The 18,170-nt window shown below is 35.2% G+C and overlaps 1 protein-coding gene across 3 annotated transcripts in view; it reads left to right on the top strand.

Moving 5' to 3' along the window:
• Positions 1-18,170, top strand: part of MED13L (mediator complex subunit 13L) — a 289,482-nt gene that overhangs the window by 150,751 nt on the left and 120,561 nt on the right. For all 3 annotated transcript variants that reach the window (XM_029218820.1, XM_029218811.1, XM_029218827.1), the window contains 2 exons: positions 5,946-6,030; positions 17,560-17,643. In XM_029218820.1, coding sequence (XP_029074653.1) covers positions 5,946-6,030; positions 17,560-17,643 — 169 coding nt within the window. The remainder of the gene's footprint in view (positions 1-5,945; positions 6,031-17,559; positions 17,644-18,170) is intronic.

Here is an 18,170-nt window from a genome sequence, read left to right as displayed (position 1 = left end):
GAATACTGAGTATTCACTTTTAGGGTCAGTGCTCCAGGTTGGTCTGATGAGAAACTGGTGCTATCAACACCAAGCACTGGATGCTACAGTACCTCTGCTACTTTAACCTCAGGAAACTTGATCTTGTAGCCTCTCTTTTTAGTGCTGACAGAAAGATCTCTCCATCCACTCCCTTTTGAGTCCCTAGATCCGTGGTCAAAGTATGGTGCCGGAGCATCTAGTAGTTAGGATATATCCTTGTCCATATTGTAGGTGAGTCAGCATTTTCATCTCCTGTTAAGGGTGACTGACCATCTTCGTCCCCAACCAGAACTCATGAAATAGGCAATTTGCCTATGGGAAGAAGTCAGGTACTGAGTGGCAAAAGTGGCAAAAGTGAATGTTTTGTGTCCTTTACTCTGTCTCATAGCATTGTGGTGGAAAGTAGCACTCCCCCTCCCTTCCATTTATATGTAGTGCTTGGTTCAAACTTGGTACATAAAGCCTTATAAAATGAGAAAGATTGTTTTCTGGGTAGAAAACTAACCTTGACCGTTTAAGTTATTTTACTTCTTATTATTTTATTTATTTTTTTTTATTTTTTATTTTTTGCGGTACGCGGGCCTCTCACTGTTGTGGCCTCTCCCGTTGCTCCGGGCGCGCAGGCTCAGGGGCCATGGCTCACGGGCCCAGCCGCTCCACAGCGTGTGGGATCTTCCCGGACCAGGGCACAAACCCGTGTCCCCTGCATCGGCAGGCGGACCCTCAACCACTGCGCCACCAGGGAAGCCCTCTTCTTATTATTTTAAAATAAAAGACTTTAAACATTTGATAGCAGTTCTGCCAAGTATTTAAAGTAATTTTGCCTCACAGTGGTTTTCAAAGTCTCTATTTGATTTTTGAGAGCATTCCTAATTTCTGTCCTGGTGCTTGAAGTATAACACAGCCAAGAACTGTTGGACAGTGATTATCGGCCAAATATCTATTATTAGACTCCAAAAATGTCATTCTAGATTTAACTTATTTTGGAATTTTAGAGATTCATTGAAATATACATCACTCTTGTATTTCTGGAAATTTTTTATGTGAAATAGATAAGAAATAAAGTATGGTCTGACTTATATTCCTTTCCACAAGTTTATTTGCTATATACAGATAGTAAATTAAAAGGGTTAGCATGTTAATGCATTATCCTTAAATCCATAGCTTAAATAATAGTATTTATTAGAGTGGTTAATCTTGGATCACAGTTGTTGACTTCTAGTAAATTACTGACTGCTTTCAAATCTTTAATAAAATATGTAACTTATGAAATTTTAATGTTTATATGAAGTCCAAACACTGTATCCTTTTTAATTACCTCTACTGACTTATTTAAAATTTTACTGGTTAACTTATAGGATAATTCATAATTTTCTATTTTTTTCACCTTTAGTTTACTTTTCTTAAACAAGAGCTTAATGTAGTGGGATCTGTTTTACTTCATGTAATTACTTTCTTCCTTGTTTTCATTTACATTGTTTCCTAAACTTTTTAATACTATATGAGGGAGATATAAGAATTTAATTAATTATTTAATTATATTAATAAAGGTTCGTTTTCAAATTAATTTTTAATATTTAAAACCAAAAATATTTTCCTGAATTACTTTGTTCTATTTGTATTATAGGAATTAACATAAAGTACATAATGTAAATAACAGTATATTGTGTTGCTGGGGAGGAACACTGTGGTCAGGTCTGCGGTCTCTTTTTGCTTAAACTGTTTTTTTGTTTTTTGCTTTTAATAATTTATGAGTGAAGGTTAACCAAATAGACACCAATCCTTTGGGTAAAAACAATTATGTTTAGAATACATATTTAGAATAGGAGTCCTTTTAATTCACACCCTGTTCTCATTTTTAGCACTAAAGATGTATTTCAAAAAATCAATGTAAGCATAATCTAGAACCTGCCCCCCCCAACCCCCATCTACCCCTTGCCCCAATTTCTCATGTTCCTTTGTTATCAGCCCTCCTCCAACCACCCCCATCCCTAGAGACCATTGAGCAGTTTACATTACCTCATTTACCTTTGCAGGAATGTTATGTGCATGAAATCATATAGCATGTGGTCTTTTGAGTGTGGCTTTTTTCACTTAGCATAATGACAGTCATTCATGGTTTGAGTGTATCAGTAGTTCCTTTTATTTCTGAATAGTATCCCGTTATATGGATTTTCCACTGTTTGTCCTTTCCCCAGTTGAGAGACAACTGTTTCCACTTTTTGTCAATTATGGGGGGGTAAAAAAAAACAAGTAAAAACATTTGCTGAAGTTTTTCATGTGAACCTAAGTTCTTATTCTACTTGAATATATACTTAGGAAGGATATCGCTGGGCTGTATGTAAAGTGTATGTTTAACTTTAGAAAAATTGCCAAAGTCAACTTTTCCACAGTGACTGTACTAATTTTGCATTTCTGTTAGCAGTATAGGACAATTCTAGTTACTCTGTATGCTCACTAGCACTTAGTATTTTCAGTTTTTCTTTTAAGCCATTATAATGGGTGTTATCTTACTGTGATTTTAATTTGCATTTCCTTAATGACTAGTGATGTTTTGAGCATATTTTCATGTTTTTATTTACCATTCATGTATCTTCTTTGGTGAAGTATCTGTTCAAATCTTTTGTCCATTCTCTAAAAGTTTTTTTTTAAATTTGTTTAGGGATTTTTTTTTTCAAGAATAGCATCTTCTGAATACAAGTCCTTGTCAGATATGTGATTTGTAACTGCTTTTCCCCCATCTGTGGCTTATCTTCTCCATAGCTTAATGTAACTTTTGTGTGCTTTTTAAGGAACTGAGTTCTTCATACTGATGAAGCTCTTTTTAACAGTTTTTATTTATGGATCATGCTTTTGGTGTCATATCTTTGAAGTCTTTGGTTAACCTAAGCTTATAAAAGCTTTCTCCTATATTTTCACAGTTTTATAGTTTCAGGTTTTGCATTTTGTTTTATGATCCATTTTGAGGTTTTCTGTATGGTGTGAGAGGTAGGGTTTGAGGCTGATTTTTTTACATTGGGATATTCATTAAATCCAGCACCATTTGTTGAAAAGACTGTTCTTTCTCCACTGTATTGCCGTTGCAAGCTGTGTTGAAAATCAGTTGACCATATATTTGTGGGTCTATATCTGGACTCTCTATTCTGTTCTATTGATCTGTATATCTGTCCTTTCTGTAGTGTACCATATTGTTTTGTTTATTCTAGCTTTATAGTAAATCTGGAAATCAGTTGGTGTAAGTCTCCCAACTGTAAGATTTAGATCCAAGGATTTCATGGGTTTTGGTGCTATTATAAATGGTACTCAAATTTTTAAAATTTTCTAATTATTCATTACAGTTTATAGAAATATGATTGTTTTGTATCTGTTGACCTTAACTGACTTAAACTCAGTTTTAGTTCTAGTAGCTTTTTTTGTTGTTGATTCTTTAGGACTTTCTAATAGTCATGTCATCGGCAAAAAAAAAGATCATTTCATTTCTTCCATTCCGGTTAGTATGCCTGGTACTTCTTTTTCTTGTACTGGCTGAGACCTCCACTGTAATGTGGAATAAGAGTGGTAAGAGCAGACATCCTTGCTTTGTTTTTGATATTAGGGGAAAATATTCAGGGTTTTAACTGTAAGTACGATGTTAGGTGTAGGTTTTTTGTAATTGCTCTTGTAAGATTATTTTTCAAGAAAAAATTTCTAAGACCTATTTTAAAAATTGTTAAAATCAGGATAAAATCATAATGGTATCTTAAGACAGTGATGTAATTGGCATTGCCTGTGCATGCTCACATTTGTTTAGTATTCCACATTGCATGTCTAGACAGCTATAACCCTTCAGCATTTCAGTTAACAAATTATTTGAGGATCATTTGAGGAAGAAATAGAGCTCTGTTGTTTGAGAACTTTCCTTTGACATCTTCTGTTAAGGTCAAAGTAGCGCCAACATTAAAAAATAATATCATGAGGAAACAATCAGATGACAATGTGAGGTATTCTATAAAACAGCTAACCTGGTTTCTTCAGTAAATAAATGCCATGTTTGAAAAGAGGAGATGAGTTGTTGCAAATTATGGAGACTTAAGAGATATAAATTGAGAGGTAATTGATAGACCTTGTTTAGATTCTGATTTGATATATAATGAAGTACTTGGGAGTGGGATTTGCCTCAGAATATATAAAGAAAAACAAAAAGAAAGAAAGAAAAAAGGGTGGTTAAGCAGATGACACAATGTTGATAATTTGGTTTAGGAATTTATTTGAGGCCTGTTATTCTATATTAAAATATGTTTGAAGGTTTTAATTATAAAAGTTTTTTTTTTTAATATGCAGAATGGGTGTCACCAACTTGGCAGAAAATCTTGGAAAGACGAATGGGACACTTTTTTCATAAATACTGCATCACCAGTACTCTTTATGGCACAAAAGACTAATATGTAGAAAAAACTGTTACTGGTGACTGATTTGAAGAGTAATTCAGAAGAGTTGGACTTTGAATGTTGATGATGTTTTAGGAATTTTTAGCGTACATTAGGAAATAAAAGCAAATTAATATGGGATGTTCCTTTTATTGAAATGTTAGCTTGCTCTCTCACTCAGGAGAGCTCTACCCCAAAGATAAATGTGTGAAAATAGAGATTCATGATGCCTCTAGAGGACTGTAGAAAATTTTTGGATGTTTTGTCTTGAACAGAGATAATGTATTAATAACAGGAATGTTTGTTTATTTGCTGTACTTTATTTCCATTTCTCTAGTTATAAATAATACAAAATGTCTCTGAAGAGGTTAATTTGGAAAAATTTGGTAGGTCATGATTAGCCACATAGTCAGGAAGATAAAGAGTTATCTGACATCCCAAGAAAAAAAATATTTATCCAGTTTTATCATTTAAAAAAAGTCCTGTAGAGAAAACCCTTAAATGTAAGTATACTTTTTTGAATTCTTTCTGATTGGAAAATAAGGGGAGATGCATTTTGAGATGTCAGTTGGTGTGGTAAATGCATTAAAAATGCGTTGTAGATTTAACATGTGTTTCAATTCTCTGTCAAATTTTTCTCTGGTGAGTACTTTTGTCAAGACACCAAGTAAAAGGCAGAGGAAATTTTCTTCTGCAGATGTTGTTTGCATCCTTTCAATTTTTTGCTATGTTGAAATGAACTAATATAGTTTAGAAGAAAATTAGCTATCTTCTCTAGGGCATTTTATAATTTTTACATATGAAAAGAACATTAGGAATACATGAGGCATTGTTAGTCTGTTGGATTCTCTTGTGTTAGAGTTACTTGTGGCTCTTAAGTAATGCTACAACATATTTCAAAGGCAAATATGATGCTTCCCCAAATGTTAAACATTAATGAAATCATGAGTTCAGGAAATAAATTTGATGTTATATTAAGATTTAATTTTCTGACATTCTCCCTAAAATCATGTCCTTAAAATCATATTCACATACTGCTTTCAAAACATTTAAAGAAATTTGTGTAATGTCATTTTTGGATATATTTTCCTGGTTTTCTCTCTTAGAATACATATGGTAACCTTTGTATTAATTTGTGACATTTTGTTACTTTAAATAGAACTTTAACAATATTAGTCTTTGTGACATTATTAGGTAGAAAGATTAATTTGAGAATTTTGGATGATTTCAAACTTTGAAGAGGCAGGTTGGTAAGACCTTTATGTGGGGGGGATTGTAACATGCCTATATTTCAATAACTTTAAAATCAAAACACATTATTCCCTTCTGTACATAAGTATCTTATGACTTTGGGCAATTATTTAACTTCTTTTCTGTGTTTCAGTGCGATTTAATCTACTTAAATTAGCTCATTAACTTTGCTTTAGAAAAATATTTTCAAAGTTTCTTTTATTTTTATTTGGATGCCCTGCTTACTGGTTCATTTTTTTGTTTTGCTTTGTTTTGTTTTATTTTCAGTTGTGGAAGAAGGACTCTGGGAAAATGGCCTTTCCTACGAATGTCGGACGCTGCTCTTCAAAGCGATCCACAATCTGTTAGAAAGGTAAGAGAAGGAATATCATCACGGTGGTTTTGACACACCCAAGTATAATGCTAGATACTCAGAGGGTTTCCTGTAATTCTGAAAACACTTTCACATACAACTTTATAAAAATGTATATAAATCTCTTCTGTCTTTTTATATTGATACAATTTCAAACTTAGAGAATTTCTAGGAGTGGCACAAAGTACTCCATATATCCTTTCACACAGCTTCACTAACAGTTTTTCTTTTGCCCAGTTTGCTTTATAATTTGTGTGATTCCTCACCCTCTCACCCACCCTGCTTTTGCACCCAATGTGAATCATGTGTGTGCATGTGTGTGCATTCAGATTTATTCCCTTAAACGCCTGAGAGTCATTTACACACTTGAGATTCTTTTTCTGTAACTCCGAAGTATTTAGGTGTACGTTTCCTGAGGACAAGGACATCCTCTCCTATAAGCCCAGTACAATTATGAAAATTGGGAAATAAAACCTTGATAAAATGCCATTATCTAATCCGTAGTTCAACTCAGATGTTCCCATTTGTCCCAGTTACGTTTTTTTTAGCTTAACTTCCCTCCCCCAAGATTAGTCTGTAATCATGCATTATTATTTAGTTCTCATGTCATTTTAAATCTAGAAGGGTTCCTTAACCTTTCTTTTTCTTTCTCAACATTGACATTTTGGATGAGTTAAGGCCATATGTTTTATATAATGTACCTCAATTTGAGATAGTTTCCCCATGATTAGATTTAGTTTATGCTTCTTCAATAGGAGTACCATAGAAATCATGTTGTGTCCTTCTCAGTGTATCGAAAGAGGAGGCCCATTTGTTGAGCCTTTCATTATTGACGATTATTAACATTGATCCCTCTTGTGAGTGGTGTTCTGCCAAGGTTCTCCACTGTAGATTAATAAGTAACTATGATCTTTGTTATTTCTGTCTTTGAAATTAATAAGTAATTTGTGGCCAGATCCAATGAGATTGTGTAATTATCCCATTTGTTATGAAATTCTGAGTCACTTGGTTAAGCTTCTATTGGCGGTCCTTGTCTATATCAGTTATTACTTGTATGACTGTAATGTCACCATTCCTTCTATTTGTTGGCATTCTTTTGTAAGGAAAAGATTTTCAGTTTCTGCCATGGATTATGTATTTCTCTTTCTCCCTTAATCTTTCTATCTATATAAATTTGGAAAAGAGGGATTCCTGTTCTACTCAGTGAATTATAATTTATCACTATCATTTAATTTGATGCCTAAGTACTTGCAGATTCGGCCGGAGGGAAGCCCCTTCATGAGGGCTCCTGTGGTTTTTTGACCTGTCCTCATCATTGTTTGAGCACCTCCTTCCTTGCTGGCATAACAATATGTCCCAGGCTCTGGATGGTGTTTTAAGCGGAGGCATAGATGAGAAAGAATGGATTATTTAAGAATGTCTATGGGAAAAACTTTGTACTTCCTTCCCTGAGTTTATATATAGTTCTTTTAGGTGATCAAAACTGGAAGGACATTCTAGTACCTTTAAGTTTCTTATCCAAGCTATTATCTAGGGTAATATCACTGCTTGGGATTCTTAAGTTACAGTTAATAAGTTGTCATAATTTAAGTCACTAAGAAAGACCTTTCCCACCAAATTTATCTGTTTTTCATTCTGAACTTTTGTTCCTGCTTCTGCGATTTGGAGTAGACCTAGAGGCTATCTGTTACTAAGGCAGTATATTTTAGAAGCATTGATTTTAAGAGCTGAGTACTCTTAAATATTCCAGATATTTGGCAGTTCTTTCTCCCATTGCAAAACAAAGCAAAACACACGTATACACAAAGTCCCTTCAGGAAAATGTGGAAAATTTACTATTTCCATAGTTCTGTGCCAGAATAAAGCTCTTATATCTGTATAGTAATTAATGTACCTTTAAACACAGTCCTTTTAACATAATTTTTTAAATTAATTATATTTTTGGCTGCGTTGGGTCTTGATTTCTGCGTGCAGGCTTTCTCTAGTTGCGGCGAGCAGGGGCTACTCGTGATGCGCGGGCTTCTCATTGCGGTGGCTTCTCTTGTTGCGGAGCACAGGCTCTAGGCGCATGGGCTTCAGTAGTTGTGGCTCGCGGGCTCTACAGCGCAGGCTCAGTTGTTGTGGCACATGGGCTTGGTTGCTCTGCAGCATGTGGGATCTCCCTGGACCAGGGCTCGAACCCATGTCCCCTACATTGGCAGGCGGATTCTCAACCACTGCGCCACCAGGGAAGCCCCAATAATTTTTTAATGTATATGGAACAAAGTACATATTTTTAAAAATTGTAGCTCACTGTGTTGTTTTTTATATCATAATTCTTTTCAGAAAAATATTAATGAATTGGTGATTGAATTGTATTCTTTTTAGTATTTTGTGTTTTAAATGGTAGCATGTTTCTTTGTTGGAAGAAAATTAGAAGAGCAGAAAAACTGGGAGAAAAGAGAAATGCAGAAAATTAATTCATTCTGTGCTCATGTATTCAGAATTTATGATAGAAACTGTAGTCTAGGTCAGATTGAATTATTATTTTATAAGAAAGTTAATTGTGTCATATGCAGTATGTCATGCAATAAAGCTTGAGATAGTTCAGAAGAGCTTTGGGTTGGGCCTTGGTTTGATTTCAGGGTCTGTTATTTGGACAGTTGCCCTAACCTCACAAAGTCTTAGTTAATGCCCTTTAAATTAAATGTAGGATACTATGCATCTTGAGCTTTTGTTAGATGTTGTATATGATGCCTGCCACATAATACTTGACCTATTTTCAATAATTATTAATTCCTTTTCCCCATAAATTATTATTTTGCGTATTTTAATTTGAATTCTCCTATAGGAGTTTATTTTGAAACAAAACAGTGTTTCTTTTAGAAAATAATGAATAATTAAGCTGTTCGGCTGCCTTTCTACTATTAGAATGGATGAGTTGAGATTCTTTTGAAAATTTTTATTAGTTCTTTTGTCCTTTAAAATAATATTGTGTTTTCATCAAACTTTAAGTAACTGTGTTATATGAATGAAAATTACCCTACTCATGAGCCAGGGAAGCATTTTACATGATTGTTTTTAGCTCTCTTTATTCATTGTCAACAGAAACTGGGTTGGCTAATACATGCTTGCCCTTTTGTTCTTCTCATAGCTTAGAGCACTTGCTGTAACTTACTTATCTGTTTACAACCTAAATTTATTGAAATACAGTTTACTATCTTACTCTCAGCAATTTTCCGTTATGTCTTTGCATTTCTATTTAGATAAGATTGACTTAGTTTCGCTAACAGAAGTATTGATATTACTATTTCCAAGGTTGGATACAACATTAAAAGTCAGTTAGTCTGTTTACCCAGCTAATTCTGGAATACCATTCTAAATATAATATCCTTTTTATGTGGTCCTCCATCCTTTCCTTGAATACTTCTGATTATGTGAGCCGAACTTTCCAAAGTTCTTTTCATCTTCTGAGAATACTCACTGTTAGAAAGTCTTTCTTATGCTGAGCAGAAGTCTGTCTCCCTGTAGTTTTCTTTTCTTTACCTTGATTCTGTTCTTTGGGGGTCATATATAATTCATCTAATCCTACTTCCATGGGGTGGCCTGTTTACTATCTTGGTCCCCTAAGTTATTTATTTTTCCTTGTTTGTGGTTCTTACTATATATTACTATATATCCTTATATATTCTTATTATATATCCTCACCGCTTTCCTCCAGCCTACCAGATATTCCTCTAGTCAGTTCAGTTCTCTTCATTTTGATTGCCACTGACCTACTTTAAAACTTCATAAGTGTTTCACGAAGTATTGCAGTGGCCTCTTTAATCAATCAGGTTAGACTCAGTTATGCTGCAGTAACAAAAGACCCTGAAAGCTCTTACTGTCTTTTGACAGTTGAGGTTCATTTCTTGCTCATGCTGCTGACCATTGTGAGTCATTTACTGCAGCACTGCTCTATGTCCTCTTACCTCCAGGCAGGAATTATGCTGTTGGGGCACCCCCTGTCAAAGATTCCTGATAAAGAGCAAAGAGCAATGGCAAAATACATAATAGCGCATTCATTGAAGCCTCTGTTCAGAAGTGGTACATGCCATCTCTGCTCGTATTTCATTGACCAGGACATTTACCACCAAGCTTAAAGTCAAGTGGATGAGAAGGTATTATCCATCAGTGGGAGGTACCAAAGTCACATGGCCAAGCTTGATGTCAGTGGGACAGGGAGCGATAGCACATATTTGGGAAAAGGATACAATCTACCATACCTCTTAATTGAGGTCTCCTCTCTTCTAATAACCTATACTCCAAACAGGTGCTGTTTATATTACTAAAAACACAGATATGTTTCTAAGACACAATTATCGGTGTATTTATACATGTTTTTGAAACCTTTGAGCCATATTGGCTCCTTACGGTATTTTCTTCACCTGTGATTTCTGAGTCACAATTTCAGTATCTGAAAGTGTGTAGGCTTTCTAAGTCTTATGGTTTTAGATCATACAATCATGGTTATTTTTCCTCTCTTAGAAGGTAGTGTGCTTCCTGTTTTCTTAATGATCAATTATCCCTTTTTGGCAAAATGACCAGAATAATAAAATACCATTTTGGTTTTTTACTTCTATAGAATCTGCTAATTTGACTTGACTCCCCCGCTTCACCCTTTTGTGCCTGCTTTCTCTCTCTTTCTCTTTTTAAAAATAATGCTCTATTTCAGACTGTTCTTCATCAGTCTTTGCAATTTCATGGGATTTTGTATGTTTTTCTAATGAACTTGTCAAAGGTTACACTTTGTATTTTAAGTTTAGGTTGTCTCACACTCAGTAATGGAAAAGCACTTTGCTGTGAATAGAATTTGGAAAACAAAAACCTGCAGGTTTTTTCAGAAATTTCATTTGGCATTTTTAACATTGCAGATTTAATGGCTATTACTCTTAGGTTATTATAATTTGTATAGTTTTCATAATATACCATATCCTTCTCATGTAACTATTTAAATAAAGTAAAACATTTGGTTGAGAAGCTTTAAAACAAATCCAGGAAATGTGTGCAGTTCATATCACCCAGAGTTTTTATTAATGCTTCAGTGATTTGCACCACATATGGGACTTATGAAAATCTTGCTTTTGTAGCTTTGAAGAAATACTTAAAATGTCTGCCATAATGCTGTCAAATTGTTATTATGTGTGGTAGTATACTTTAATTATAATTTTCTTAAGTTTTTAAAATTAAACACAGCTGATTTTGATGGAAAGGTTTTGTTGTGTTTTTTTTTCCCCCCTCTAAAATGCAAATCATTGCTTTGCACACAATGGAAGATTACATGGGTCTCTTGAAGCTGTTATGCTCTGTCCGGTCCATGCTTACTTAGGGAGACTTTAATCTATGGGTATTTGATATTTGTAAAACATAATGGCTCTTTGGAGTAGTCCATTGGTGCTGCTTTCCTAATGGATTGTCAGCCTATTCACCCATGGTAGTTTATAACACAGCTGTAAAATTGCCTTGGCTCAGAGCTTCTTATTTGCCAAGAGTTGGTGTTCAGAGTGAAGATAATTTGGAAAAGTACAGTAAAAATAGCATGGAGAAAATTGGAATTATATGATAACAGTAATATTATATTTGTAAATTAGTAGCTTTCAATGCCCTGTGGTATTGTGATCCAACAGAGGTGATTATCAGAGGGCAAAGGAGCAAGGTCCTTGGATGTGGTGGTTCAAGGATTTCAAGGCGACGAATATATTCATTAGAGAACAGTGATAGAGTATAGCCCTAGTTGAAGAAATGGTTATGTGATACTGCAACATTGAGGATCCTTTGGTAAATAAGGTGATTAGAGGAGCTGGAAATGAGTAATTAATAAATTCCCGTTTTGTTAAATTGCTACAGTGTGCAGTTCTTTAAAAGAAGTAGAAAAATGAGCCTTTAGACCTAAGGGGCATGTGCATTAAAGGAAGGGACACTACAGACATTGTAGACACAAGTGAATGAAAGCATATATCTAATTGTAAATGTCTAGAGAAAAACATGTTCACCCTAAGACTAATTATTTCATCTATTAATATTTTTAGGACTGGGAAAGGATTAAGACTTTAAATTTATTATTATTATTAGTGTGGTTAGAGAGTGGGATTAGACACTAAATGTTTGAAAGTCAAATGGATGTTTCAGGTGAGGCTAGTCCTACAAAAGACCTTAGCCTTGCAGAGATTTTGGAGAGGGTGGAAATAATAGGAATTACTTGGCCAGAGGAGACAGCATCCACTAGGGCACAGTAGGAATCCGAAGTAATGAAGATAGAAGGGATTAGTTGAAAAAGGTTTCTTCAGCCTTAAATTATACGGGTTGGGTTTTTTTTGCGTTTTTTTTGTTTTTAGTTGGGAATTGAGAGCACTGCAGTTTCTTGGGAGGAGACTTCATACACGTTTGATGTAAATTGGATTGGTGAGGTAAAGATTTTGATGCTGGTGAGGATGTTCTGGTACGAAGTTATATAAAATTTAGTCTATCTAAGTAGCTCTGTAAGTAGATAACACTGAGGGGCAGTTTAGTTGAGGATGCGGTAGAGGAACACTATCCTTGGACTTTTTAAATCTATGAAAACTGTCACACCTGTGTAATATGAGGGGCGCAGAAGAGCCAAGCCAGTGGTGGCTCCCTTCTAAACCTCCCAACTATCCCGTCTGCGAAATGGCTTGCTGATTTATGCTGCGGCTGCAGCTGTGGCTCTTGTAAACTTAGGTCAGGTCAGCCCATGGCTTTGGGGTTAGAGATTGGGGCTTGCCAGCTTCAGAGTCAAGTTGTTCTTGTAGTTAATTATTTAGAGCTGTTGGGCATGACACAGAAACATGTACACACACACAACCTGATTTCTTTTTTATTTTTCAGCACGTGTTTGTTTCCTTTCTTCTTGAAACAGTGATTTTTTAGGGAGGTAGTAGGGGGCTTGGAATTATTTCTAAGAGGAATATTTACCTAGAACTGTTGCTTACAAAACATTTTATAAATCTGAAATCACATTGTGATCTTTAAAGATAATATTGAACTACTTTACAGAATTTTGTCGTATCTTAATAGTAAGGTAATTTTGAAAATCTCAATAACAATGCTTGGCATTACTGAGTGGACAGCCAGGGTTAACTGATACATAGTCTTAGCACTATTTGTGATGTTGATTTAAAGCACTTTTTGGCAGATGAAGTTTGTCTGCTAGGTTTATATATTTATCAACTTAAATATAAATTTTGTCCCTCAAAAACAGTAAAATAAAGGTTGATAGAGTTATAAAAGAGGGAAATTATATTTCTGATATTCTGTAGTTTTTATACCTTAGCATCCTCTCTCTTAAAAAGATTTGCTTAACTTTGTTCTTCAAGTATAATTAAAACATATGGGTAGTAGTGCCAGTCTTCCTAAACATTTATTCTATTCTATTGTGTTCTGTTCTCTTCTCTTCTCTTCTATTCTGTTTATTTTTGGCTGCGTTGGGTCTTTGTTGCTGCACACGGCTTTCTCTAGTTGCGGTGAGCGGAGACTAGTCTTCACTGCGGCGCATGGGCTTCTCCTTGCGGTGGGTTCTCTTGTTGTGGAGCATGGGCTCTAGGCGCCCGGGCTTCAGTAGTTGTGTCACGCGCACTTAGTAGTTGTGACTCGGGGGCTCTAGAGCGCAGGCTCAGTAGTTGTGGCACACGGGCTTTGTTGCTCTGCGGCATGTGGGGTCTTCCTGGACCAGGGCTCCAACCAGTGTCCCCTGCATTGGTAGCCGGATTATTAACCACTGCGCCACCAGGGAAGTCTCCCTTCCTAAAGTTTTTTAACACCTATGTGAATTTCCACACGTTGAGTATCTACTATGATTTTAGTCTGGAGTGAGTGGTGATGGACTATAAAGAAATGAAATACATAATTTTTTTCTACCTCAAACACATGCACACAAGAAAATTCAAATAGCAGTGTGAGTCTGGCCATGATTAGTGGTTACAAACAAGAAGGGTAACAGTATTATACTGCAAATAGGAAAATACTCATTGGTGTATAATAGCATTCATTTCTCAGATATTTATTGAAGACCTATTACTTTAGAGCAGAACATAAAGCATATTACATAATAGGCACTTAAATATTTGTTGAATATTGCCAGTAAATAAGGTAGATAACTGTGTCTGCCCCCAAATTGCTCATAGCCTCTTGGGAGAAAAGAGCCACAGAAATGATTCATTACAACTCAGTGGAGAAAGTACAGAGTTGTAGATGTTAGAATGCTTTGCTGATCTGGGACAGAAAGGATGAATAGAATTAAATAGAGGAGGAAGGGATATAATGGGATAGGCAGGGATTCTAGGCCAAAGCAGGGTTAGTAGGGATTAATGGTAGTGTTTAGTACAGAAGTTCTCACTCTAGGATCTGCTTCAGAGTTCATCAACACTATGGAATTGTATGTAGTATTTTGCTTTTCCTTGCGTTTTTTGAGAAAGAGTCTATAATAACTTTCATTAGATTTTTTTTAAACATAGAATCATGACCCCAGAATGATTGAGAACCAAGAGCTTATTAGTACCACAATATATTATCTGCTCCTGAGCCAGCATAGTCCCAGGTATCAATCAGGTGGTAGAACTGTCTTTCTTAGCAAAGCCACATGTCTCATCACATTTCTTCTCGTAACTTAAAGGACAAAACACCAGATGGAAATACTTTCTGTATTGCTTAGTCTTGGAGGCTCCATGTGTATCTGTATACGTGTGTGTGTGTATCTGTGTGTGTGTGTGTGTGTGTGTGTGAGAGAGAGAGAGAGAGAGAGAGAGAGAGGGAGAAAGAGAGAGAGAGAGAGAGAGAGGGAGAGAGAAAGAGAGAGAGAGAGAGGGAGAGGCAGAGAGTTTCTCTTTTGGACCAGCCACAGTTGAGATTTAAGAGACTGAGGAGTGTAAAAATTGATGGTGATAGTTGCTGAGTTCTTTTTACCTGTTTTTGAGTAAAAAGAAACTTTGCCTTCATACTTAACCATATCTACATCTAACTCAGCAATTCTTTAATTCTCTATTGAGTTGCAGGTCAGGGCAGAGAAAGGGGGCACATTCAGCGTCTTCATTAATTTGGTCCCAACCTTCTCTGAGGTACTTGGTGACTTTGCTAACTTTCTGCCACATCACTGGTGACAGTATGACTTTTGACGACTCCCTTATGCAGAAATAAGTCAGTTGCAAATCCAAACTGTGTTAAAAACACTGCTCATTCAGTGCAATTGTGTGTTTTCATGTTTTCCTTTCAGTGAGAGGGAAATCACTGATCACATAGAAGCTGATTAGTGGTTGAAAATCACGTGAATCATTCATGACTCTCATTTGGAACCAGATGATTTTGGATTGAAGAATCAGTAGTTTCCATGGCTGTTTTGTGTATTAGTGATAATAACCTTTTGTTGACTTTGCCTGACAAAGAAATATGATCTGTAGTGGAAACTCCAGGAGATACATTAGCACAGAGAGTTAGGCTCCCAGCATTTTCATTAGCTTTTTGCCTTTTGCCATTGTCCTTGAGTGGTCTTGGCTGTGCACTGCTGCTCTTCCACTCCAATCCCTCATTTGTTCTGGAATGAAAACAGTAAATAGAATTTGTGGGTTTTACTTCATAGAAGGGCAAGGGTTTTGAAACAAACTTTGTACATTTTCCTCTTTGATCAGAAATATTTTATGTTTTTCTTTCATATTATACTGTCTAAAGCCTTGAAGTTTTTTCTATTCATAACCTGTAAATTCATGTTTTCTCTGTTGTTGAATAAATGATTCTTTTGAATTCTGACCTTCAAGACTTATGAGATAATGAAGTGGTATTTATTTAAGTGAAGATGTGTGTCAGTAGAAGACATTGTTTAATGTTTGATGTGATTCTGTACATGTCCTATTGCTTTCATTCTAAGCATTTTTGATTTTAAGATACACCTTCAATTTAATAACAGCTTTTGGAGAATAAAGAAACATTAATCAATTACAAGATAGATCTGGGCTTTAAAAATGAGTAAAGAACTGAGGAAATGTGACAGTATATATGTAGTCTACCTAAAAAACACAGTTAAGTCCCTTAACTAGGGAATAAACTGTGGCGATTTTATTTTTCAGTTTTGCTTCTTGAGCACTTTCACCTTATTGTGTATTCCATATTTTCTATTCTAACTTTAATGGAGTCATATAGTCTTTAACCCTAAAAAGCAAGTTCACTTATCACCCTAGGAAAGCAGACTGGTTACTTTGAATATGATTTTTTTTTTTTCATTGTGAGCAAGGAAGATTGTTGTAGAAGTTCATTTTCAAAATAAAACTAGTTGAAGCAAGTGACTTTTTGATGAGACACTGCTTCAGATTGGCTCTGCCCATAGGGAGTTACATTGTGGCCAGCAGAAACTATTGCCATTTACTAATGCAAATCTGTAATGAGTTGGGCGAAGGCTTGAATTGTTTCCATCCTCCTTGATGGAGTGGAAATTACAGAGCCAAAAGCCACGTGCAGAATTACCTGAATATTCAACAAAGAATTGCTGTGCTGCTCTTTTGCTGGTAGGTAGAACCTTGTATGGAAGAATTATATCCACCTTTCTGACAGGTTTTCTTACAAAATATGTATCATTTCATTGAATAGTATTAGAGATTACTGTATTTCATCAGTTTCAAAATGCACATTTTCTCCCACATTTTTATATTGTTAAAATTAGGGATGCTCTTTACAAATGATGGCATCTCACAATTGACTGGAGTTATGATATAGTTGTCATCTGCCTGTACTCTAGTGAACTTGAGCATAGCTACTTATATTGTTGCCACTTCAGCTGAATTGTGTGCACCTTGGGTATTATATGAGTTGAGTTCAGTTGCCATTAACATGTCTTCAGAAAGAGTACCCTGTGATTTGACACGGGAAAACAATGTACACAAAACGGCATGAAAACAGAAGCAGGGCACAATTTAGATATGAAGAAAGCAAAATATTCATTACTGAAGAAATGACTGCAGTTCCTCATTTTTTTGCAAAGCCGTAATCAAGTGCTTTACCATGTCTACAAAAGGAAAATACCTAATTAGAAGAGGCTGTGCTATGCTTTTATTACCGAAATCCCTGCTAAAGAATTGACTACCACACACCAAGCAAGAAAGATCCAGCATTAAAACTTGCAAAAAGGGTGTCAGTGGCTTGGAAGAATACCTCTGAAGTACTCTTAAGAAATGCTGCCTATATTCCCAACATTCTTGATCACACAAAAGTTAATATAGAAGTGTGATTGGATTTGAAGCAATTCAAAAGTGTAAGATGTTTCAGGAATATATCAACCAATTAATTCTGATTTTTTTTACATGTATAAGAATAATACATAATAAAAATCTATACCCAAAGTCAGAAAATTCTTTCAGTAAGTATAGTGTAAGAATTTTAAGTACTAGGAAAACATTTTGACAGTTTAATTGGTGATGTTTTTATTTTCAGTGGTGGATCTTATCTGTGATTATTAATTCAGCGACTTGCTAATTTGTTATTGAAACTGTATTCTTGATGTAATTATTGTAGGTGCCTAATGGATAAGAACTTCGTTAGGATTGGGAAGTGGTTTGTCCGGCCCTATGAAAAAGATGAGAAGCCGGTCAACAAAAGGTGAGTCTTTAGAATTCTTTTGGGTTTTTGGTTTCTTTTGCTTGACCACAGCTATCTTTGGGGAAGAGGTGAATGGAGGAAGTAGCTTTTATTTATTTTCCAATAATGTTAGTAGTTTAGATGTTTGAAATAGATTCCTGGATCACATTTTATTAAATACTCTATTATTAAATTTTTGTGGAATATTAAATCTTGACTAGAAAAATGATTATCAGTAACCCATGTCTAAGTCCCTTATAACCACACTATTTGGAATTGAATTACTCTATTTTGTTATTTTCATTATTCTAATTTATCTTTCTTCCTTATAGTGTTATGTGGCATAACTTTAAATCAACAGTCGAGTGAATTCAAATGGTGACAGTTTTTGTAGAATTGTTTGATGCCCCTTAAAAGTCAGTCAACACATCCTTGACAGTTGTCAAACCAGAACTGGGAATTACTTCTCTAAATAATCCTAAACTTTTAACCATCATTTATTATATGCATGGCTTTAAAGGCAGCCTTTGATACTAAACAAATACGGA

The sequence above is a fragment of the Monodon monoceros genome, unplaced genomic scaffold (assembly GCF_005190385.1).
Source record: "Monodon monoceros isolate NGI ecotype Baffin Bay Population unplaced genomic scaffold, NGI_Narwhal_1 Super_Scaffold_1, whole genome shotgun sequence".
NCBI lineage: Eukaryota > Metazoa > Chordata > Mammalia > Artiodactyla > Monodontidae > Monodon > Monodon monoceros.
The sequence above is the reverse complement of the archived record's forward strand: the minus strand, read 5'-3'. Positions and strand labels throughout refer to the sequence as shown.